Below are 25,129 nucleotides of genomic sequence, written 5' to 3'. Positions count from 1 at the left end.
ACCCAATATGCACTCAAAATTTAATGAGAATCGGTCAAGCCGTTTCGGAGGAGTTTAACTACAAACACCGCGACATGAGAATTTTATATATTAGATAGCAACATATATGTACTTAAGAAATAAACTGACAGCAGGTCTTGATAGGAATACGAATAAAATAACTATTTTAAATAAAATTTTATTTAAATTCGTTTTCTAATAAAATCAATGTCCTTTTAAATAAACAATTGTAATAAATTAATTTTTGAGTGTATGTATGAGGCAAACAATCAAAATAAGTACAAATAAATAATTATAAAACATACAAATGATTTCATGAAACAGGAAATTTCACTCTATTCCGTTCTAACATTGTTGACAATATCATTATTACAGTAGGTTAATATAACAAAATATGAACATTAATTTATTTGATAAAAACCATAATTTATAGCCAATACTAATTAAAAATTTACACAAAGACTCATTTTCAGTTCACTATTTATATTCTTATATCGATAGGAGACGCAACAAATTGGGCTCAATTCTATGCAGATGACAACTCTGACTATCTAATTATAATTTATCAGCTGAAAGTTTGAATTAATTTGAAAAAGAAAAAACATAAACAGTAAAAAAAACGCTAGGGTTGTGCATCGTATCGCAAAATTGATACAATACCGAGCCACGGTTTGTTGCCCCCTTTATTTTACATACATCCCTACCACCCGACAAATCAGGAACAATGTTACAGTAGAAAAAACCATATCCATTACGAAAGAATGCCGCTCAAACAACGATAGCGAAAAGTAAATATCTATAGAATTTCATTACAACAAAATAAAATACACGAGTGACTGATCACGCTTACTAGAGGCTTGCTAGCGAAATATTGGAATGAATTAATGAAACTTTTTCAAAAATAGGTACTTAACGACTTAGCTCAGTTATAATACGACGAGTTTTAATTGTTTGAAAAATACTTTATTCAAAATTATACATCGAAATAAAATTCACAATTTTTTAATAATATTTTTTATTATAGATTTTCAATCAATTTAACTGTTCACTGTGCTCAAACTTAAAATAATGTTTTAATAAGTTAAGTGGGTGGTCTCGATAATGACTAGCTTAGATACTCAGTATAGGTGCTACAGACAAGACACGTTTTAAGTTAAATCGCGTGATTGGTATTACAAGTAACACAAATAAATTTGTAACCAAAATTTATGAACGATGCGGGACTCGAACCCACAACCTCTAGGGTTTCGTCCGAGCACTCTTACCAACTGAGGTTGAGCAGGTTATCAACTGTTAAGTAGATCCTGTAGCCACAACCTGAGAGTTGAATAAAGAGATATCAAAGATTTACGAACCATTCGTGTTTGGAACGTTTGGCGCAGTTGGTAAGAGCACTCGGGCGGATCCCGGAGGTTGTGGGTTCGAGTCCCGCATCGTTCATAAATTTTGATTACAAATTTAATTTGTGCAATTAATCCCAGAAGTGTGGCATATCACTTTAAAAATAATAAACTGTTCAGACAAGTAACACACACAAAAGAATCATCACCGTTACTCGTAGTTAGGTATCTGACCTTCAACCGAATGTTCAAGAAGGTTAAAAGGTCAAAGAAAATTTAGTTCATTGACCTTTCAATGACCGTCTCAACAGCTTACGTTCCTAGAAGTTAGGGTCACACAATTTGGACGGATATTCAAAATTCTGTTGTTGCGGTCACAAACCAAGGAGGTCCATGATAAAAACTGGATGGAGGGGATGGATGTAAACAGGCGAAAAACACCTTGTATAGACTGTAGGTTCCAATGTACAATTGGTGAGACTCACACGCCCAAGGTTACTTTAAATAAATCACGTGACAACAGGGAAAGGGCAAAATCAGTGAAGGGATTGCATAGAGGCAGAAGAGATGGCCGCACACATCATACATTGGTGTGGCCACGTACCGGCCAGACCTTTGGCCGCCGAAGACTTTCTCCAATGCCTTGATTAATTACTTTGAATAGTTAAGGTGGTAAGACTAGCCACACAAAATTAACTTTAGGTTGTTAAAAATTATCTCAGATAAGTCTGACATGTAATGATACTGAATTCTAGTATACGACAATTTCATCTCAACATCTAGTAACTATCAGAATCGCGTTTTTACTAGAAAACTAGTTCTGACTGTAACATAGAAATAAATAACCGAGTATCATATTTGTTAAAAAGTTATCGTCTTACAAACAGCCGGTGTTTGCATATCATTCAACGAGATAACAATTATTTATATAAACAACATTGTTTGCGACAAGTTATCTAAATTATTTTAGAACGAACGTATTTTATGGAAGCAATAACGAAGTTATTGAACGTATATTATAAATATAATATTTATACAAAGATTATATTTTACAAATTAATCTATGACGTTATAAAGTAAGCTATACTATCCGCCAACGTATATAGCTTTACAAGTTGAAAAGAGAGTGAATAGTATTGCCGATATCTTGCAACTGCTCGCACTTATGCATGGGTTTTATGATGACATTTACAAAGTGACGCTGCATTTTTATAGGGCATAGAATAATTTATCTTTAACAGTGACAATATGTTATGAGCCACAAATAATCACTCAGCATTCGTCAGGATGAGATTTAAGATGCAATAACTGTGCCCATATTGACAGTGCGTTGTAACAAAGGTTGCGTTGGTATCTAATAAATTTAAATGTCAAGAACTATTTACCCTCTATTTATATGATGGAGATATTTATACACTAAAATTTGCTCAAAATGCCTCAAATTCAATAATACAATAAGCTTTTAAATAACAATTATTAATATATTAAATCGTAATTCATTATACAGACATACTATCTAACATGTAATACACAATATATTGCTTTTCTTTCAGAAGTCTAGTTCGAATGTTTCAATACATTATCTATTGGAGGTTCTGTGTGTAAGATATAAGTAGGCACATTAGGTTTCTTGCAGCTTTATTTATCAATAATACCTACGTCTAGATTCTAGTGGAGACTGCACTATCGATACAGCGGCTGTTACACTACTGCGAATATTAACAACAATTATTTGGCCGATTATTTCACTTTTCAGACTCTGAGGAACATCCCGATCCGGAACTAGCACCTGAAACAAATAGATAAGATAAATTAAACCCACACAAGAATCAAGTTTGCGCGTTTACCACAAAAAAAACCATTTGTCGTATCACCGCTCTTCGAAAACACTTCCCTTAAAGCTTCGCCTAGTATCGGAATACTGGGTCTCGAAATCTCAAGCGATTGCCACCCGCAGTCAAAGCCAAATTGGCTTCGAAGAAATTGGGCGTCATAAATAGAGTACGGCAATACTTGAAGCCGGCCTACATTCTAGCGCTCTATAAGGCGTAGTCCCGGCCACATATGGAGTATTGCTGTGATCTCTGGTCTGGTGCACCCCAGTACGACCGTACCCCCGATCCGTTTACCGCGTGCAACGCAGAACAGCTCGAATTGTCGGAGACCAAGAGCTCTGTGAACGGCTGGATCACTTGGCGTTGCGTAGAGACGTCGCTTCATTATGTGTCTTCTACCGTATTTATCACGGGGAGTGTTCCGAAGACGCTGTTTGCCCTGATTCCTGCCGCCGGATTCCACCTTGGCACGACACGCCACAAATTAGGATTTCATCCCCACTATCCTGATGTGTCGCGGTCCTCCATAGTGCGGGTTTCAAGGAATATTCTTCACGTACATCCGAGCTGTGGAATGAGCTTCTTTGTGCGGTGTTTCCAGGACGATAATACGACATGTTACCTTCGAAAAAAGCGCGTATATTTTTCTAAAAGTCCGGCAACGCTACTGTGATTGCTTTGGTGGCAAGAGAATGAGGATGGCGGTGACCATTAGGTGAACCGTACGCACGTTTGTCCCCTTCTCCATAAAAAAACCGTTCACCTGATGGTCAGTGGTAAGACTTGCGTCGTGCTCATTATACCTATCACAGAGGCCCTCCATAATACTAGCACAATACTGGAACACGGCAGAAAAAGCGCTGCTGTGGAATACCGTTCATCTGCTGTGAATACACATAGCTCCACGCCAACAAGTCTCATACTGGTAAAAATTGCATTTACTAACCCCTTTTACATTTACTAACTTATATGGAGGTTTCCCTGAACCAAAAAAATAATAAAAATAAAAATGTTAGAAGTGAGGAAATAAAAAAAATTGTTTATATTGCTACAATCCCGATATAATTGTGATGAACAAACCGCTATTACGGTGGTATTATAAGCTGTGCCAATAAAGAAAAGTTTTACAAACAATCGCTGCAGCATTCTGTGTCTAAATACACATGCTCAAACATTCCACGCATAAACAATAATCAATAGAAGATGACTTTGGTCATACTTCATTAGTGAAGGGATTAAACTTTTTAAACACGTCGATGTGCCCTCTTGACAGAAATTAAGTAGCCACTTTTTATTCCAAGATGAAAATGAAAATACCCTTGTCTTGACAGTGTGAGACCGTATATCAATATGGATTTGTGTTTTATCAGTCACAGATATTGTACAGGTATTTAATTTGTACGAAAAACCATCAGGCTCGCTAGTGCTTACTCATAAACAAATTTCTGAATTTTAACACAATACAGTGATAGAACAGTACTTACTTTATACTAGAGCGCCCGAATCACTCCACGCACGAATACACACGATTTACGCGACCGCTAAGAAATCTTGGGAATGCAAAATTAGCATCACGCTGTACGCCTCCAAGAATGGTCGCTGTCCGAGTTAAATTATCTGCTGTCTCAAATAAGTACGAAAAAAAACTGTCATCAGGGAGCTATTCTGGCGTGCGCCGAAAAACACACTACATCATTTGGACAAATATTTGAATAGTCATGACGATGACGATAAACAACCGAGTGCGCGATATTATGATGCGGTGCGGCGGCGGGCGAACTACTGAATTTAACAAGTGGGTGGTACAACATATAGCCTACATAAATTTCACGCTAGATGCAGTCATAAGTATATATTTTGCCGATGACGTCGCTAGTGGTTAATAATAATAATGTATGAAGCACCGCTTTAGTAGGTATAAAAGCATACCTTTCTGAGCGTCTACGTCTCAAGCGGGGCGAGTATGTGGACCGCCGGTTCCTAGGTGAATACCGGCGGTCCGGCGAATAGCGTACCGTCTCCGGCAAGTACCGGTTTTCCGGTGAGTACCGACTCTCCAAATGGTCGTTGTCCGAGTTAAATTTGCTGCGACGCGCTGTCAGGGTCGTTAATATATATCTTCATCGTTCCGCCGAGACGTAGGTATTAATTTCAAGGAGAAACCTGAGTTACGCTACCGTAGTATATTCTTTGTTTAACGCGAGCTTTACACTTTCAAGTACAACACTTTTCAAAGGATTAAAACGCGTGCAATTTTTACAGCTACGCTACTGTTCTATGACTTGTATTGTGATATTCTATTATATTGACGACCCCTATAGCACAGTGGTTAGTCACCCTGCCTACTGAGCCAGAGGTCCTGGGTTCGAATCCCGGAAGGTGCAATATATGATGATCTAGAATATTAATTTTTTTTTCTCCGAGTCATGACTGTTTATTTGTATTTATGTATGTTTAAGTAAGTATATTGTATTAAATGTGTCAGTGTCTTACACCCATAGTACAGGTTATACCTAGTTTGGGGCAAGATAATTTGTGTAAAAGTGTGTCAATATTATTATTATTTTACTTTTGTTCACTGAGGGTGATATTGTATTTGCTGACCTTATTTATACATTTATAAAACACTTATTTATTGGCGTGGTTTATACTCATTATCACTAGAAATACCTGAATTTCTGGAGTATCTTCTCCGGGGTCGTCTCGTAGGAGAATCAGAGTTGTATTCCGTCTCTGTTTCGGCGTGAGCGGGTCCGTTTCGTGAGTGGGAACCTCTTCCGTCATATCTGTTTAAATATCATAATATATCTTCTTATTATTAAGCGAAAATCAAATTATGAGCAGCCACGGTCGCAATTAAATGCTCATGTAAGGGAACGTAGCATTGACTTAGAATATAAGCGTATAGACGAACTGAACGTTCGAAAATGCGTGATAATGTATGAAACGTCGCTTTAGATGGTATAAAAGCATACCTTTCTACTGAGCGTCTCCTCGAGCGTGGCGAATACGTGGACCGCCGGTTCCTAGGTGAATACCGGCGGTCCGGCGAATACCGCACTGTCTCCGGCGAGTACCGGCTTTCCGGTGAGTACCGACTCTCCGGTGAATAACGGCGGCTCAACCTGAATAACGAAAAATACAAATTTAAATTACAATACGCTGTTTAAATTTAATTTCATACTCATTAAAGAACAGTAAATAACTAGTAGTCCCAAAATAGAATATTTCATTACGAGTGCGGAAAGCCTGTCATTGCAAAGACTTCCGACAAATGTCTACCCGAGCCGAGGCGCAGCCGAAGGTGAGGGTTGACAGTCGGAACAAGTTGCTATGACGGTTCCGCACGTGTACTGGACAACTATTTTTAATACAGTTGTGAAAAAATGAAGCAATTTAACAGAGTAATAAAAACACAGTAAACTCAATTAACTAATCATGGAAAATGGCGCCAACCGTAAAATAATATAAGCAGTGTTTTTTTTTGTTTTCTTCACCCATTCTGGGTAGGCAAAGGGAACTATGCCCACAGCCAAGTCTTCAGTAGATTATTTTATTGATATGAAATGAAAATGAAATTTAATGAGATGAAATGAAATGAAAGCAAACCTAACTTCATTGAATCAAATCATTAAATCTGATATTGAAACAAATTAGTAGTTTCTTTACAGAAATATTTGCATGAATCATAAAAACTTCGAGGTTGGTTTTTTTTTAATAGACATTATTTTGACAGTTGGGAAAGAGAAAACACGAGTTCGGAAAAGGTAAAGAAAAAGCTCGAGTGTGTAATAGCCCACATCCCGAACGCTATACGTGTCTGTAATACGTCACTTTTTGAGCAACTGTATTAAAAACAAATTAACACAACAGTGTTAATTAACAAATCACAATGCCAGAACCGAATTGACCCTTGTTCACTGTTTACTATTATTATTTTGCAAATTGCGGGTAGAAAAATATTTACCAATCAGAACAATCGACGTCTCACACTGCTAACTTCATTTGTAATATACCTAGATTTATTACAATATAACTATGGTGTACCCGTGACATTACAATGTCACTAAAACCAGGAAATTAAATTGTAAGAAATGAAGACGTTTGAAAATCTACCGTGTAATTATAACATCACTAGTGAAATTGTAATATCACGGCTTCGACAATATACCTGCGAGCTGAATGTTATATTATTGACAATAGAACAAAATGATGTACCGGCCTAAATAAAGGCAATATTTTATTACTTATAAAACTATCGCGTGAATACTTTATATGGCAAAACAACGTTATATGGCAAAACAACGTTTGCCGGGTCAGCTAGTGCTTAAATATAACTGCTTCACGGCAGAAATAGGCGGCGTTGTGGTACCCATAATCTAGCCGGCTTCCTGTGCAAAGGAGCCTCCCAATGGTCTAGTCTCTGTCTGGCTAGATTGTCAACGCTTTTAATGGCAAAAACGCTATTGTGTGTGGGTATAAAAATTTAATTACCTAGGCCCGTGTGGCGATGGCAGTCGACCCAGCGGTGGCGGCCTGGGAAGCGGCGGAAGCAGTGGCGGCGGAAGGAACGCCAGCGGCGGCGGAAGCGGCGCCGGGATATCACTGGTGTCAAGCGGCGATGACACATCTGGGAAATAAATGAGCGCTTGCGTAAATTTAACAGATGGATATATGACATGTGCGTCTTATATAAACATTGCGAATGGTGATATGGATAGATCTATTAAGGTTGATAAACTTTTAAGTGCCAACAAGATCTGTGCGTATTCCATGCCTATTTTCACAAATAAAAAAAAAACAAAATTTTGCGGGATACGGGACTCGAACCCTCGACCTCCGGCGTTCCGTGCCAGAGCTTTAACCAACTGAGCTAACCGTTCGAGTGACGTATCGTCATAAAATCTTGTATGCTTTGTTCAACTCTCAAGTTGTGGCTTCATTTTTCAAATTTTATTTGTGTATTAATCCTAGAAGTGAGGGTTATCACTTAAAAAAAAACAAAACAAAATGCCTATTTTCGATCAATTCCTCAAATAATAATGTATCGCACAACGACCCGATTATGAGAATTTGTGTGTGTGTGCTGATTTTGATATATTCCTTACAAATATACACTTGTTTAAAAACAATCTTTATAAAACTAGCTAGTTTACGTAGAATAATTTCATGTTAACTTAAAATTCATTATTATATAACTTCTGTTGTGTCCACTTATTTTTTTTTTGTGTTTGGTGAATGATGTGTACAATTTTAATTGGATCTCAGGATCACATAGAATATCATATTGTACTTGTTACTAGATGACAGTTGTATCCTGTTATCAGTTATTGTACCAAATTATAAATAAATAAATAACGATTACAAATCTGTATTGTCGTTATTGTACGCTTATTTATTATAGATATAGTAATATTAGTGTTTCACACTTAAATCGGTCGCCTGACTCAAAAATAGAGCATTCGTTTATGGCTTTCATAAAAAAAAATGAATAACAGAGAAGCCAACAAGTTAAAGAGCACTAGAAACATGATAACAAGCAATCCTCATTTTAAGAGGAATCATCTTCAAGTAAGCTGAGTTTTAACCACCCATCACTATTTATATGGAAGAAGAGGATAAAACAGTGTACAGGTCAACTAATGTTAAGTGTAATAGTTGCTTTTCCAATACCAGAGGAATCACAGGAGCGTTGCCGGACGCGGACGATTTTTTTGAAGGTATCCATGTCGTATCGTCCCGAAAACACCGCACAAGAAAGCCCATTCCACAGCTTTGTTGTACGTGGATGAAAGTTCTTTGAAAACCGCATTATGGAGGAACGCCATATATCCAGATGGTGAGGATGATATCAAAATTTGTGGGGTGTCGGGCGAAGGTTGAATACGGCGGCAGGAATCAGGTGAAACAACTCTTCGGAACACTCCCTGTGATAAATGCGATAAAAGAGACACAATGAAGCGGCATCTCTATGCCAATTGATCTAGCCGTTCACAGAGCTCTGGGTAATAAATAGGTTTAAACTACCCAGGATGAACATAGCACATACAATCCACTTTAAATTAAATCTACTATATTATACCAGTAAACCTGGACTCACGTCTATTGGGCGACGAAGCGCCGTCGGCTTGATGCATTGCGGCTAGTTTCCGCCGGAGCGTGGCCGCCTCGTCCTTGGCCGCGTCGGCCTCTCGCTTCGCTTGCCTCGCTTCGAGCCACGCCGCGTGAGCGCGACTTTCAATCTCACTTATGGCCGTCCGACGAGCCGATTCTTGTTCAGCCAACTCTAGCGTTAGCGCATCGCACTTCTCTCTGTAACATTTTGAACTTATGATGTTTTTCTATTGTTGTTAATTAATATTGACATGCCCGTTCCTTCATCATCATCAACCGGAAGACATCCACTGCTGGACAAAGGCCTCCCCCAAAGATTTCCACGACGATCGGTCCTGCGCTGCCCTCATCCAACGTATTCCGGCGATCTTTACCGGATTTTCGGTCCACCTACCAACACTGCGTCTTTCGGTACGTGGTCGCCATTCGAGGACTTTACTGCCCCAACGGCCATCTGTCCGTCGAACTATGTGCCCTGCCCACTGCCACTTCAGTTTCGCAATCATTTGGACTATTACGTTTTAATTTAACCAATCGCCCGTTCCTTCAATGTATTAATTCCAATCGCGCTGGGAACTTGTACATATTTTTCCAAATATTGGTGTGGAGCCCCCGCGCACCGTAACAGGATGGAATACTGTAAATATTAAGACGGGTACTCACGATACATATTTCATTGATTTGATGCCGATATTTTGATCCAATTGCATGAATTGTGGTCGCGAGAAACTCTTGACACATTGACACTAATAGTACATCATTCTGTCCACGTGGCGCCTAATTCGTTTTGGTCTTTGATTCCCTAATTCACGACACGCACTACTGACCATGTCCATATGTTCGGGTCTTTTTTTTCATTTGTACTGCCAAAATATATATCGTGAGAACCCGTCATAATAATTACAATGTTAAAGTTCCGCGAAGATAAAAATTTCAAAGCATAGGATGGGCAAATAAATAAAAAAGCAGTTTTTTATTTATTATGTACAGAACAACGTCTGTCGGGTCAGCTAGTATAAGTAAATATTATACAGAGTGGCACGTGCCGCGCGCTCTCCAAAACTGAAACGAATACAGTTTTCGGTATGGATTATGGAATGACGGTTACGAAAACTATTTTTGAATACCCAGAGTATTTAACACTTACTCATGAATATTATATTTTGTTGCCGCCGAAATATGTATTTCAATATTCCTACCGACGATACAATAAATCCAAAATAATGTCCAGTATCATATCCTACCAAAAGCATAACAGTGTCGTACACAATACAAAACTACTTAACCGAAATAGTAGATTGTTAACCGAGAAAGAATCAATTCCTGAGGTATTTAGACGCCCGAGCGCAGCGATGACGGCTACAGTCTATTTTTAAAGTTCATTCCGGCCCTTAGGTGGGAAGAAATTTGTATGAGTTTTTCCCTCTCTATGGAGGGAAGCAGCATTTTCCACCCAATAATCAGATCAAAACAACATTACTTTCTGAGTATGAGTAATGAAAAATAAATCGTTTAATTATAATCGTTTGTTCTCGAACTATCGCATAAAGTTTTTCTTGTCGGCAGTCGGCGAGTGAGTGCAAACGCGTCGCTCTGTGGAATTCGTAATAATATACTGTCTAAAGATATATCCACAAGTAGGAACTTATAATGATGATTCCGTCTGTTTTCACATACTCACTTGTATCTCTGCACCTCTTTCTGCATCAGTTCAATCTTCTCTACTGTGCTTGCAGACTCTCCCTGCTTGCTCAGCCAAAGTGCCTCCTTACTACTCAGTTCCCTACGAAATATTGTATATTATTAACTTACTATTTAAATTATAGCTTTTTAAACAATTGGTTATTTGTTAAAGTTATAACCCTCACTCCTGGGCCTAATTATATAAGTTAAATTAGTAACCTGCGGGACTCGAACCCGCGACCTCTAGGGTTCCCGCCGAGCGCTCTTTCCAACTGAGTCGAGTTCGAGTCCCGCATCATTCAAAAATTTTGGTTACAAATTAAGTTCTGCCTTATTTATTTGGAATGTCAAAATAACAGTTTTATACCAAAATCACTTTACAAAACATTCTATCGCTGTAGTTCCTTCTTGAAGAAGTTGTCAAATTTAAGGAACTCCTATATTCTTACCCCGATATTGACACGTTTTTAACTAAACCTAGTGCAACTATCATATATCGATCTTTCCCCCTAAGTATTAAAGTATTCTTTCTATAAAATTAATTGAAACATTGTAATCTATCTATATATATAAAAGAGAACGTATGTTTGTATGTTCCCTAATAACTCCTAAACGAAACGACCGATCTCAATGAAATCTTTTGTAATAGATTGTTGAAGTTCAAGGAAGGTTTACATATATCGTTTGTCGTGTCACGATCCCACCCACGCATTTACCACATCTCTCGAAACGTTTATTGACAGAACAACGTCTGTCGGGTCAGCTAGTAGAAATAATGTAATCTAATATATAAAATTCTCGTGTCATGGTGTTAAATTTGTTTGATTATGAGTCAGCATTAAAAAATACATACAACTTCAAATTTTCACCCATATACGATCAACAGTTACTTTTGTATCGCGATTTTAATATCGGCAATACAACGTTTGCTGGGTCAGCTAGTAGAATATAAAATCTCGTAACTCTCAAGAAAACTATTTTATAAACTAACTAGCTGCCCCGACAGACGTTGTTCTGTAGATAGTAAAAAAAACAACTGTTTTATATTTCAAAACATCAAAAATTATTTCGTAAATATGCTCCCTGTTGTTAGAATGAAATTGTTTCACAGCGGAACTGTCAAACCGTGCGTCACTAAATTCTCTCATAGAAAATATGTCTATACAAAACAAATATTGAAAATAAAAATATTTATGGGTCCCAAATCGAAATAAAAACTACCCTATCTCTCAAGTTGGACCAAACTGCACTCCATGAAGTAATCACCATTAAAATCCGTTCATTAGTTTAGGAGTCCATTGAGGACAAACATTGTGACACGAGATTTATATATATTAAGATTAGAATCATACAAGTGAAAACTTGTTCTGCAAGTATAAATAAATAAAATAAATAAATTCTTTATTTTGCTAGAAAACATGTAACAATGGGTGTAAGTAGTTTTAATGTATCAATGTTATCGGCCATTTCTGGCATGCAAAATTACTATTAACAAAATTCTAGTTATTATTATAATTGATTAACAAACTCTATATTTTAAGCACTTAGGTTAATTTAAATTATAATTATTATTTTAAATGTCATTATTTAAAGACTAGAATTAATATATATTTTAAAGTCAATTTAATTTAACCTAATGTGTCAACATTTCATTTATGGAATAAAAACATTTATCTATAAGCCATGTAAAAAGATCCTTTTTAAATCGTTGGACGGGTAATACGCGTAAGCTTGGAGGGAGTTTATTAAATATTTTTATACACATGACATAGCTACATTTTCCGTAGGATGCATTATGAAATTTGTGTGCAATCACCAGTCTGTCACCGTTTCTTGTATTTCTCGGATAAATATCTCTTGCTTTTGTAAATAAATGGTCATGTTGTTTGACAAAGATACATATTTCGTATATATACATACAGGGAAATGGAAGAATACGTAATTCTTTAAACAGTGGTTCACACGAATCAAAGTAAAAAGCTCCTGTCATATGTATATGTCAACATGGTTATAAATAGCTGTAACTTTTCCTAATAAATGAATACTACATTTTACAGTCCATGTAGAAAAGAAATGCCAATTCTCTCTTGTCACTGCAACAGATAACATAGATTTAAAAAAATAATGTTATAAATGGATGTGACCAGAGTTTTCAATATAAAACTTAGGTATATCAAACTGTTATCAACGTAAATAAATACACTCACTTAAGCAGTTCACTTTCACGCTCTTGGAAGTATTTCTCAAGTACTTCCAACCTAGTGAGGGCTTCAGCTGCTTGTTGGCTAGAGGTCTTGTATGACTCCTGGATGGTCTTCAATTCTTCTGCCAATCTACATCTCTCTTTAAGCTCCACCTATGATAAGAATCATCAGTCAAATAATCAAGTCGGCCCATATTCTAGCACTCTACAAAGCGCAGGTCCGGCCACACATGGAGTATTGCTGTCATATCTGGTCTGGCGCACCCCAGAATCAGCTCGGGTTGTCGGGGACCCAGTGCTCTGTGAACGGCTGGATCACTTGGCGTTGCGTAGAGACGTCGCTTCATTGTGTGTCGTCTACCGCATTTATCACGGGGAGTGTTCCGAAGAGCTGTTCAACCTGATTCCTGCCGCCGAATTCCATCTTCGCACGACACGCCACAAATTAGGATATCATCTCCACCATCTGGATGTGTGGCGGTCCTCCACAGTGCGGTTTTCAAGGAGCTTTCTTCCACGTACTACAAAGCTGTGGAATGAGCTTCCTTGTGCGGTGTTTCCGGGACGATACGACATGGGTACCATCAAAAAAAACGCGTACACCTTCCTTAAAGGCCGGCAACGCTCTTGTGATTCTTTCTTTTTCCAATACTTGAGAGAGTAACGTTTCCACGTACCCTGCGCTCTCGATTCAGTAACAAATGAAAATACTGTTTTTACTTATTTTAATAATTTTAATTTTCATTTGAATATGTGTACTCTCATTTATAATTTATCATAGTCTTAGTTTTTTTGACGGAATATTTCTAGGGGGGGTCACAGAAAGTGTGACATAGCGTGACAATAGGGGGGAGGGGGTCGAAAAACGCTGATTTTAGTGTGACATATTTTATGAACGGCCCCTAATTTGTTATTTTTAAAGTAATTCCCACTTCTGGGATTAATTATACTAAAATGCTAGCCCCGCATTGTTCATAAATTTTGATAACATTAACCATTATATATTTCCACGTCTTTCTAATGTATAATTTACAAAGTAAAATGAATCTCATAATATAAATCAATTACTATATATCGGCGCAAATACTACAACACACCTATTATAAAAACGAGGATATATAATTTTAGTTAAAATTAGTTCATAGTTTATCGTTTAATTACATTGTGATGTGAAATTATTGGAAAAACAACATGGATTGAAAACACGAGCACTTGCGCCGGGTCCTATAAATACAGCCCGCACGATCGACACGGCAGTCAGTCGTGCTCGGGCTGTCGTACGGTACGGCCCTCTCTGGGACGTCGTAACGCTGCCCGTTGAATAAATGAAAGTAACAAAATACTTACTCGTGTAGTTTTCTTTGGAAGAACCAATGAGTGATCTTCAGCAAGATAGCAATTGTGATGTCAACAGTAATGACGTCACATCTTTTAAAAGCAATACAGAGGTTCTTTCCTCGTCATATACAATTCTGGACTTAAACAAAACATTAATACTTACATCATATTTAGCCGTTATCGTTGCATTTTCTTCTAATGCTTTAGCAAGTTTCGCTTTTATTTCTGTATGATCGATAAGTGAGTTAACATCTACATTTGCAGAACCACCACCCTTCAGTTCCTTTATTGTGTCCTGTAAATATAAAATCGTAATATTTACAAACCATGTAATGCATGTAAACCACTGACCAACGGACAGGCTGTTCCATATTGTTTGACAGCAAATTTTTTGTACCTATTTGTAGCGAGCGTCCAGAGAACTAATTTTGACGTATAATACAAATGGCTGCGAAGGAACGTACAATACTCTGAAGTATTTGCATTTTGAATTAATTTCGCTCGTTTTCCCTGTTACTTATAGGATAAACGAGAAAGTAATAAACAAAAGTAAAAATCAATGTAATAGAGTACACATTTTTTTTTTGTAAATTGTTTCCCACCTATCGATGTTTGCTGAGATTGTCATCACTAGTTTTAATACCACAGACTCTCGCTACATGGCCAACAGCGCCAAAATGGCAAATATCAAACAGGCACAAAAGCAGTTTGACAGCCGCCAGTCCAGTGGTAAATAGTAGAGGTCAGTAATGTAAATAAAATGGTAAAGTAAAAACTGTACATCGAATATTTTTTTTTAAAGAATTACTGTGTATTCTACAAACAGTACCAAATCCAAAAATACTTATCAGTATTTTTGTCTGAATGTATGTCCTGGCAAAACGCAACAACTTCTGAATAGATTTTTTTTTAATGAAAATAAGGGACGAGATGAGCAGGACGTTCAACTGATGGTAATTGATATGCCTTGCCCATTACAATGCAGTGCCGCTCAGGATTCTTGAAAAACCCAAAAATTCTGAGCGGCACTACAATAGCGCTCGTCACCTTGAGATATAAGATGTTGTCTCATTTGCCCAGTAATTTCGCTAGCTACGGCGCCCTTCAGACCGAAACACAGTAAATTTTATACACTACTGCTTCAAGGCAGAAATAGGCGTCGTTGTGGTACCCATAAAGTAGCCGGCGTCCTGTGCAAAGGAGCCTCCCACTGGTGATTTAATACTGATTTTGCACGAATATTTACAAGGGGTCCGCACAACAAAATATAGGCTACATATTATCACGCTATATAAGACATATTTTTGGTGCTCCATAGAAATCTACGCGGACGACGTCGCGAGAAGCAGCTAGTATTATTAATTATAAAATACAAACACTCGATGTTCATTATTTGCCATAATTATTTTAATATAAGAACTTAGACAACGCAACTTATGATTTTTCTTTCAAAGAGTTGCCACCTTATGCAACACATATTAAAGTGTCTCTTAAAAAAATGAATAAAAAAAACATTAGACTGTCGAAGTTATACATTTAAAGAATTAATTACGTTCAGTCTACCCACAACACGCACAAATTATGCTCAGCATTCTAGTTTATATGGTATTTGTTCTCTGTATAATGGAGTCTGTCAGAAGGTAGACATATTGAATCCGTCAGTCCGTAGGTTCAGAAATCTTGAGAGATTGCCAATTTCGTGGTCATCTGGAGGGCAAAGCCAAATTGGCTTCAAAGAAACTGGGTGTCATTAATAGAGCACGGCAATACTTCAAGCCGGCCCACATTCTAGCGCTCTACAAGGCGCAGGTCCGGCCACACATGGAGTATTGCTGTCATATCTAGTCTGGCGCACCCCAGTATCATCTCGATCCATTTGACCGCGTGCAACGTAGGGCAGCTCGAATTGTTGGGGGACCCAGTGCTCTGTGAACGGCTGAATCACTTGGCGTTGCGTAGAGAAGTCGCTTCATTGTGTGTCTTCTACCACATTTATCACGGGGAGTGTTCCGAAGAGCTGTTTAACCTGATTCCTGCCGCCGAATTCCACCTTCGCACGATACGCCACAAGTTAGGATATCATCCCCACTATCTGGATGTGTGGCGGTCCTCCACAGTGCGGTTTTCAAGGAGCTTTCTTCCAACTACTACAAAGCTGTGGAATGAACCTCCTTGTGCGGTGTTTCCGGGACGATACATGGGTACCTTCAAAAAAAGTGCGTACACCTTCCTTAAAGGCCGAAAACACTCCTGTGATTCCTCTGGTGTTGCAAGAGATTATGGGCGGCGGTGATCACTTAACAACAGGTGACCCGTACGCTCGTTTGTCCTCCTATTCCATAAAAAAAGCGGATTATTGGCTAGGGGACTGTGGGGTTGAATTGTGTTCATCAACAGCTTAAGTTATTGTTTTAATTTAATATTAAATTTTAAAAGCATGCTGTGTTCACTTCCAGAAGGAGTCAGTCGCCCCTACATGTTAACGTATTTTTCTGTTTTATACAATATTTAGAGGGAATCCCGTTTAGTGAACCTAATAAAAAAAAACTATTTACTGTCTCGGGAAAGTTGAGGAATAATGAGATATAACAAATAATTTATTACGATTCTTTTAAGTAAATACTTAAAAAAATCAAATACTAAAAATAAAAATACATACAATGCATGTAAAACAATGTAACAAAAATACTCAAACATTTTGACTTACCTGAATAAGTTAAAAGCAGTGAATAAATCATAAAAGGAACCAAAACATATTTTTTAAATATACTTAAACAATATGCCCGCCCATCGACGCCGCCACAAGGACTGACGTACAAGCGCACATGACACTTAAAGCTGAATTGTCAAAAACTAGTAAATTTGTTACCTTAAGAGCGATAATCTCATGCCTCTGCAGTTCTATCCTATTATTTGACTGTGAAAGTTTTTGATTTACTTCTTCAAGTCGTTTCTTTTGTTTTTTGAATTCCTCCAAAGCGTTTTCGGCAGATGCATACTTCAATTGATAATTATCTCTATCTCTACTTATTGCAATGAGTTCCTCTTCAAAAGCTTGTATCTTCCCTGGAACCAGATAGTTACTAGTTAATTGGATGGAAATTTATTATTTTTATTATTTATTTATATAAGGAACAAACAGTTTCATACAACTATCTTAATAACTATGAGTTAATATAAACCTTTAGTTACCTGTGTTATATACAGGTTATGGCGCATTTATACACATAAATTTTACGTGTAAGAGGGTGAATTTTATAAAGTACTAGCTGACCCGACAGACGTTGTTCTGTATATAATAAATAAAATAATGTTTTTATATGAATTTGTCAATAATATATCATAACATCAAAAATTACTTCGTAAAATATGCACCCTGCTGTCATAATGAAATTGTTTCACAGCAGAACTGTCAAACCGTGCGTCAATAAATTCTCTCATATAAATTATGTATGGACACATCAAAGGAAAAAGAAATTTGTTGTTTTTATTTAATTTAGCAGCATTTTCCTATTTATTCACCTTTTAAACCTTCCCTGGACTTCCACAAATAATTCAAGACCTAAATTTGCCAAATCAGTCCAGCCGTTCTCGAGTTTTAGCTAGACTAACGAACAGCAATTCATTTTTATATATATAGATATAAAATATGTATAGATACTATAATATCTTATAGGTAAGTATGTAACGTATTTAAATTTATTTGTTTTTATTTTAAGATATCTTTTTAATTTATTTATAGAGTTACAGAATATATCAATATGATTAAAGGAGTTATTATAAAGTCGAATAAAATAAATTAAATACTAAACAGTTCATGTTTTTAATGTTGTTAAATTGTTTAGATTTGCAAGAGCGACATCTCAAGTCAATTTCCTAATATGCAAATATTTGGGTTGAGCCTGTAGATGAAGCCACAACCTGTGAGTTGAACAAAGCATGTAAGATTTTATCAACGATACGTCACTCGAACGGTTGGCTCAGATGTAAGAGCGCTCGCAAGGAACGCGAGAGGTCGCGGGTTCGAGTCCCGCATCGTCCATAAATTTATTTTTTCAAAATTTATTTGTTAAATTAAATACTAGCAACATCAAATTCATATTCAAATGTTGATTCATTAAGTAGGCCAAAAAATAGCACTTTTATAGGTCTTCAATTAAGATAATAACGTTGGTTATTAATGTTTAAAAATATTTTTAATAAATCATAATTTTTATTTATTATACACTTTATTTAACCTAACTGAAGTGTTTTCCCAAGCGTTTTGTCATCCAAATAATCAGATATTTTATTATACGCTTGTTTTTCAGAAAAAATTCGTAATGATATTTTTAAACTTAACAAATTTAACATTCTACGTTTGTTTGAAATTCCACAATGTTTCATTTATTTAGTATATCAGTTTATTTATTTACAATATTAATTCAGATAAATGTCTGATTTTTGCTGTGTGAGTCACTGATGTTTGGTACTCAATCATACCATGGTATGGGTGAATAGAACTGCATGAAATTTGGTAAAGACACTGTGCCTATGTGCTATGCCAAGCACATTGGCTACTTTTGATACTGGAAAAATGTACAGTTCTCATGGGAAAGATTAGTTTATGTATATCAAAAGCTAGGGTTAACATAGATTTTTGTTCATAACATCAAAAATTCGACACAAATGAAGTTACGGGTAACAGCTGGTATTAAATATATTCAATAAATGGATCTTAAATTAATTTTAGTGTCTTCTATTTGCGGCTCTTAATGTTTAAATAATATTTTGTCTACAATTTTTTATGCAAGAGGAGGACATACAAACATACCAGTCATCTGATGTTAAGTGACCATCGCCGCCAACCTTCGTGGTCTTGCAACTCCAGAGGAATCACAGGAGAATTGCCAGTCTTTTAGAAAGGTGTACACGCTTTTTTGGTACCCATAACATATTATCCTGAACACATCTCACAAGGAAGCTCATTATTCCCACAGCTTGGTTGCATGCAGAAGAAAGTTACTTGAAAACAGCATTGTTTAGGAACGTTACACATCCAGATGGTGGGGATTATATCATATTTGATGACGTGTAGTCTGGGATTCGGCGGAAGGAATCAAGTCTAACATATCTCCGGAACACTCCCCGCTATATATGTGAAACACTAATTTTTGCTATTACTATACTATTGTAGTAATAGTAAAGAACGAAAACCACATGTGGTGCTTAATATCTTGGATTACAAGTATTAGTAGTGGTACCAGACACTCCTGAGTGCACTCAAACACTCACATAATCCTGGAATGTGCGGGGGTGGCCAACCAACGGGCAAAAACCTTAACTTATAAGAGGTTGCTCCAGAAATGTTCTGAACTTCTGGAAGGAGCTGGGCTGGTTGGAGTAACTGGCCAATACTGCACGCAAAATGGCCACATACCAGTGGTTTAATTGCGGAAACAGGAGCTCCTATACAATACCAAGTATTAGTGTGATGAAAATTTTTTAATAGAAGTTAATCTTACCATTCAATTCTGCAATATGCTCTTCAGAGTTGTTTCTTTCTACCAAGAGTTCACTGAGAGTATTCTCAACCTCACTCAGTGTATTTTGCAATTCTCCTGCAGTATTCTCAGATACTCTCAACAATTTCTCATTGTCATCTAAAGAGTTCCGTAGTCTGTCGTTTTGTGCTTTCATTTCATTGATCTCATCTTTCAATGACTGCACCATATCATCCATGCCAAATGAACTGTCTTCAATTGAGCTCAATTTATTCTTTGTAGTTGTAAGTTCCTCCTTAAGGATCTCACACTCCTGTAAAATTTGATTTAATTTATGCTTTTTTAATCAAATTAATAAGAGGAATTTTAAAAGGAGTTGCTAATATTGCTGTAGTCAAAATCAAATCAAATCAAAATCACTTGAATTGTAGGTCAAGGAAATGACACATACAAATGTCAATAGTTTTCTTTTCTTTTCATATTTACTGCCACTTCGGAAAGGGTTGAGTTTTAATGAGAAGAAGTTGCAAGAAACTCATAGCCACTCTTAAATCAACATTTACAGCTTTACATTTTTACAACTCATTTGAGTTATATATGTAATTTTATGCAACAAAAATACTCAAATGTCAAATACTCAACGGTTTACACAAGTAATCATAATATTATTGCTGTTCACAAAAGAATTTCTGGTGGTTATTGAATTGTTGGTGGAGTAGGTAATAGATACATAAGTTCTCTAGTAGATTGCCTATTGGTGGTAGCTATTAACCTCCTGCGTGCTGCCACTGCCATATGGTAATGGCATGAGACCACCGTTTAGTATGATGTTATAAAACAAGACATTAATGTTAGCAAACAAGACATTAATGTTAACAATCATAATCTAGCATAGTAGAACAGTGTTATTTCAATTATACAGACATCTAAGGTTTACAAATTCAAATATTTTTTTTTCAAAATATTCCAAGCATTCGAAAAATTATGCCTCAGTCAAGAACAGGTTCAAGAGACTCAGTGGGCTTCCTTATTTTTCATAGAAATATGGATACAATGTGATAACACACAATAAAACTTATTATATAATAGCCTGAGGGTGGTCCCTCAATTCCCTATCTGTGGTGTCAATAAGAAAATCATTTATGTTATTGTAACCTTTACAATACAAACATTTTTAAATAACTCTTTTGACTTTGGTATTTATTTTGATATTTATATATTATTATGTATATTTTCTGGGATCATGTTATAAAAAATGCATATAAATCTCAAAAAAAAAAATTATCCTAAGTCGACTCTTTAGGACCTTGGTTATAAATAGAGTGACTATCCCTCTTCTGTATCCTCCACTAAAACAGGCCATTCAGTCCTGATCACAACTACATATGTCATCAAGCCTTATTAACTTATTTTGACATGGTACACTTGACCCGACCCTGTTTCAGTCTATTCTTAATCTGATAATGAAATGTAGGTACACATAGAAACATCTTCCCCGAACCTTTAAATGTGGGCAGTAAACTTCTTTTCATCCATTCACCCTACATGATCCAATCACCTAAACACTAACAAATTTGTATATTTGAGAGTTTGCATACAAAATGAATAAAAAAAACTACCTTAGAAGCAAATAGTAATTCTCTCTGTAGTTTATTAATTTTTCCAATAAATTTGCTGTCTTGCCTTTTATTGTCGATGTAGTAATATCCTAATATGAATAGAAGGACGGAAGATGCAGTTGTCAACAGGAAAGTAAGTAAGCGATTTCTTTGTCCGTGTGATTCTCCGTCACAGTACTCATCAGTGAAACAGGATTGTGCTGAAATAATTAATAGTTAGATATACAAATAAGAACATACACACAGTTTTCGTTTGTGTTATATTGTGTGATAAAGTATTTTGTGATTTTATTTTAAGGTATAGAGCATTTATAATGTCAATTGGCAAATCAATGCTTGACCATTTATAATAATAATGATTACTTGCCTCAATAACTTCTCATTTTCTGTTAAGAAATATTTTGGGTTTGGACCTTAAAATTTTTGGATAGTTATGGATTTTCGCAAAATTATGCCTAATTTAATAATTTTTTTTTCATAATGACAGGTACACAATTTCAATGTTATTTTTGTATGATCTATGTAGGAATGATTTGATAATGAAATCTGGCAAGGCAGTATATATTCTATATTCACAAATTCAAGGACTGTGAAATGTGTATTAATTTACAGTGCTAATTTGAAATAGAACAACCAGCTCGAACATCATGTTAATGGCTACCATGAAAAAACAATATTAAAGTAACATTGTTATTTAAAATTATGTACTTCGGATGATATATATCTATAATATGCATAAAAAAGAAAGGATAAGAAATATACATTTGATTGAAGCAAACATGTACTTACCAACGGGAGGATAGTGAGGAGCACTTTCCTCAATGCCCATCACCGATTTATAAATAGAAAGTAAATAAGTCATGACATAAGAGCTTTCAGTAGGTTCTCTTATGGAATCCTCCTGTACATATTTAGGATTGAATATATTTTCTGAAGGTGGTCCCTCTGTTGTGGGTGGTATCATATCAGCTATTGTTGTATAAATGCTTGATAAAAACCCTTCAGTATTTTCTTCAGGTGGAGTACTTTCTGTTGTTGGGGTATTAAATACTTCTTCTATTATATCTTCTGTTGACATAGTGAGGTACGAGTTGGTAACAGGAATAGAACTTTCTTCCATAGACTGTGTAACATAACTTTCAGTAATAGATTCAGTTGTGGACTCTATTATAGGGCTTTCTGTTATTGCTTCAGGTACCACAGAAGAAATTTCTGGTTGGGTGGTGACATAATGTTCAACAGGCTCTATTTGTTGAGGTGTTTCTTCTTTTCCGGTATCGTGACTATGCATTTCTTTTAAAAGCAAACTTATGTCAGCTGCAGGTATTGTTTGTGGGCTTGAGCTTTGCTCACTTTCTGTATTTATCATAGAGGATTCAGATGTAGTAACAGGAGTAGTTTCTGTTTCTGTCTTTATGTCTACAGGTTCTTGAGGAGGACTACTTGAAATTTTAATATTATTATCCTCACTCATGTTATTAGAATCTTTTAATTGTTCTACATGCTCTACGGAAGAGTGACTACCTAAATTATTAATATTTTGACTGACTTCCTTCTCTTTAATGTTGTTTGTTGCTGGAGTTTGTATTGTTTCTTTATCTATAACTACTACATTTTGATTGTTTATATTAGCTGGTTTTGAGGCCTGAGTGACAACTACATTTTCAATATTCTTTGGCTCTTCTACTTTTTTTTCTGTTTTGACTGATGTATTACCCTCCATATTATCATCTACTATTAATTGAGTTACACTTTGTGGCAAATTTTGTTCCAATACATTGTTTTTCTCTACAGCTAAATTGTTTTCCTTACTAGTTTCAAGTAATAATTTATCAGTATGGATATTTTTGTCTTTAGGAGGTAGTATAGGTTCAGGGCTTGTATTTAATAAAGTAGCATCAGACTCAATTTTATCATCATTATAATCTTCTTCACTATTATCATCAGTTGAGATGTCAACTTCATCATCATTCTCCATAGAATCCATTGGTTCATTTAAAATTTCCTTGGATATTGGCTTGGATTCTGTAGCTAACTCATTTAATGCTGCTTCTATATTATTTGGTATAGCAGAACTTTTAGAATCTCCAATATTTAGATTGTCTGAAATATTTATATCAGCACTCAATGCTGGAGTTTCTGGAGAGGACTGGAGAGGTTGAGAAGTTGTGGCACTTTCAATGTTAGCAGAAGAGTCAGATGACTCAGTTGTATAGATTGTAGTACCTTCAAATACCTCATGTGGTTGCAACACCTTATTAGGTGTAACATTTGTCTTCTCAGGTATTGGTGGTAGTGGTAGCTCTACTAATTCTCGAGTAAATACTTTATTTTCCCGTAAAAACTTAGAGCTTACAAAACCAGAAACTCCATTGATTTTTGCATACCATAAATCCCTGTTAATTCCTGCTGATTTCATGAAAATGACTGCTTCTGAATTACTCTTGAACGAAATAAGGTAATTATCAGGACTGTTATAGTTTAGAAGTGTCTTTGCTTTAGAGATGGGGGCTGAAAATGTAAACAAATTGATATTAAATTACTGAAATTAGTGATAACAATAAGTATCAAACAGAAAATACTACTTCTTCAAAATTGCTACAGTATGTAAATCGAGCGGCCTAGTAAGATGATGATAGTATAAAAATTATCTAGTTACCAATAACATAACAGATTTCTCGTTTTTAAGATTAAGTATTGTAACTTACCGTCGCATAGTTCATTGGCACAGAACACCTTCTCAGGTAACCTACATTCGAAAGTCGCAAAAATTGTGATAAATAAAACTACTTTCAATACAATCATCTTTGCATTATGTATTTGTAAAAATTAAACTTTATTTTATGTTTAATAAAATGCACAGCATAAGTTACTGAGCCACATCATCTGTCAATTGACAATTGTTAATATTTGATTAGTGCAATTTCCAGCTGACGTATGTCATTTTAAGTCAACTGTCATGTTCAAAGTGTCATTTAAGTCAAATGTCATATTTAAAGTGTCATAAATACTTACAGGAACATAGAAAAAGTATAATAATGAAAAGGCATGGATACATTTTCTATAATTTATCAATAGTGAATTTCATCATAATTATCTATTTTTATCAGCATTTTTAATTGTGAAATGCAGTGAATTAGCGCCGTGAATAACGCGCCATAGTTAGTTATGAAGACGTTTCATTATTAAATAACTTTTATTGTATAGTGATGGGACTGCTTCGATTTATTTTGCTCTTGAAAATTACAGAATAAATAAATGTTAAGTCAAAGAAAATAATTCTGTGTAATTTAGGCATCACCGTCTCCAGTGGTTTCTTGCAACAACTAAGCGTTGCCGGATTTAATAACTTCATCGAAAACACTACAGTGTAGTTCACAACTATTGAAGAGTCCTTCGTCTACTTAAAACCAAAATGTAGATCATATTTCATGCGACGCAGTTTAGACTGGTAGCACTATTTAATGGACACTTTCAAAAAGCGCGTATCTCAAAGGCGCGTGTGCTGTAAACA

The 25,129-nt window shown here is 35.9% G+C and overlaps 1 protein-coding gene across 1 annotated transcript; it reads right to left on the bottom strand.

The window, feature by feature from the left end:
* Positions 1 to 164: 164 nt before the first annotated feature.
* Positions 165 to 24,496, bottom strand: LOC126965360 (transport and Golgi organization protein 1). Its single transcript, XM_050808903.1, has 13 exons — positions 24,324 to 24,496; positions 22,405 to 24,126; positions 21,616 to 21,815; positions 20,018 to 20,309; positions 17,383 to 17,579; positions 14,677 to 14,808; positions 13,180 to 13,328; positions 10,971 to 11,072; positions 9,276 to 9,487; positions 7,670 to 7,805; positions 6,151 to 6,300; positions 5,846 to 5,961; positions 165 to 3,129 (listed from the first exon to the last, which is right to left on the bottom strand). The coding sequence occupies exons 1-13, from the start codon at positions 24,418 to 24,420 to the stop codon at positions 3,086 to 3,088; spliced, it is 3,549 nt and encodes a 1,182-aa protein (XP_050664860.1). The 5' UTR covers positions 24,421 to 24,496; the 3' UTR covers positions 165 to 3,085.
* Positions 24,497 to 25,129: the final 633 nt, after the last annotated feature.

The sequence above is a fragment of the Leptidea sinapis genome, chromosome 7, assembly GCF_905404315.1.
Source record: "Leptidea sinapis chromosome 7, ilLepSina1.1, whole genome shotgun sequence".
Classification (NCBI taxonomy): Eukaryota; Metazoa; Arthropoda; class Insecta; order Lepidoptera; family Pieridae; genus Leptidea; species Leptidea sinapis.
The sequence above is the reverse complement of the archived record's forward strand: the minus strand, read 5'-3'. Positions and strand labels throughout refer to the sequence as shown.

What these genes read in the sequence shown, in the direction of transcription:
- LOC126965360 (XM_050808903.1), bottom strand. Translation starts at nt 24,420, where the DNA reads ATGATTGTATTGAAAGTAGTTTTATTTATCACAATTTTTGCGACTTTC. An exon ending in AATTACTATTTGCTTCTAAG is followed by an intron (nt 20,310 to 21,615) that starts GTAGTTTTTTTT and finishes CAAATTTTACAG; the next exon opens with GAGTGTGAGATCCTTAAGGA. An exon ending in GCATATTGCAGAATTGAATG is followed by an intron (nt 17,580 to 20,017) that starts GTAAGATTAACT and finishes ATCTGGTTCCAG; the next exon opens with GGAAGATACAAGCTTTTGAA.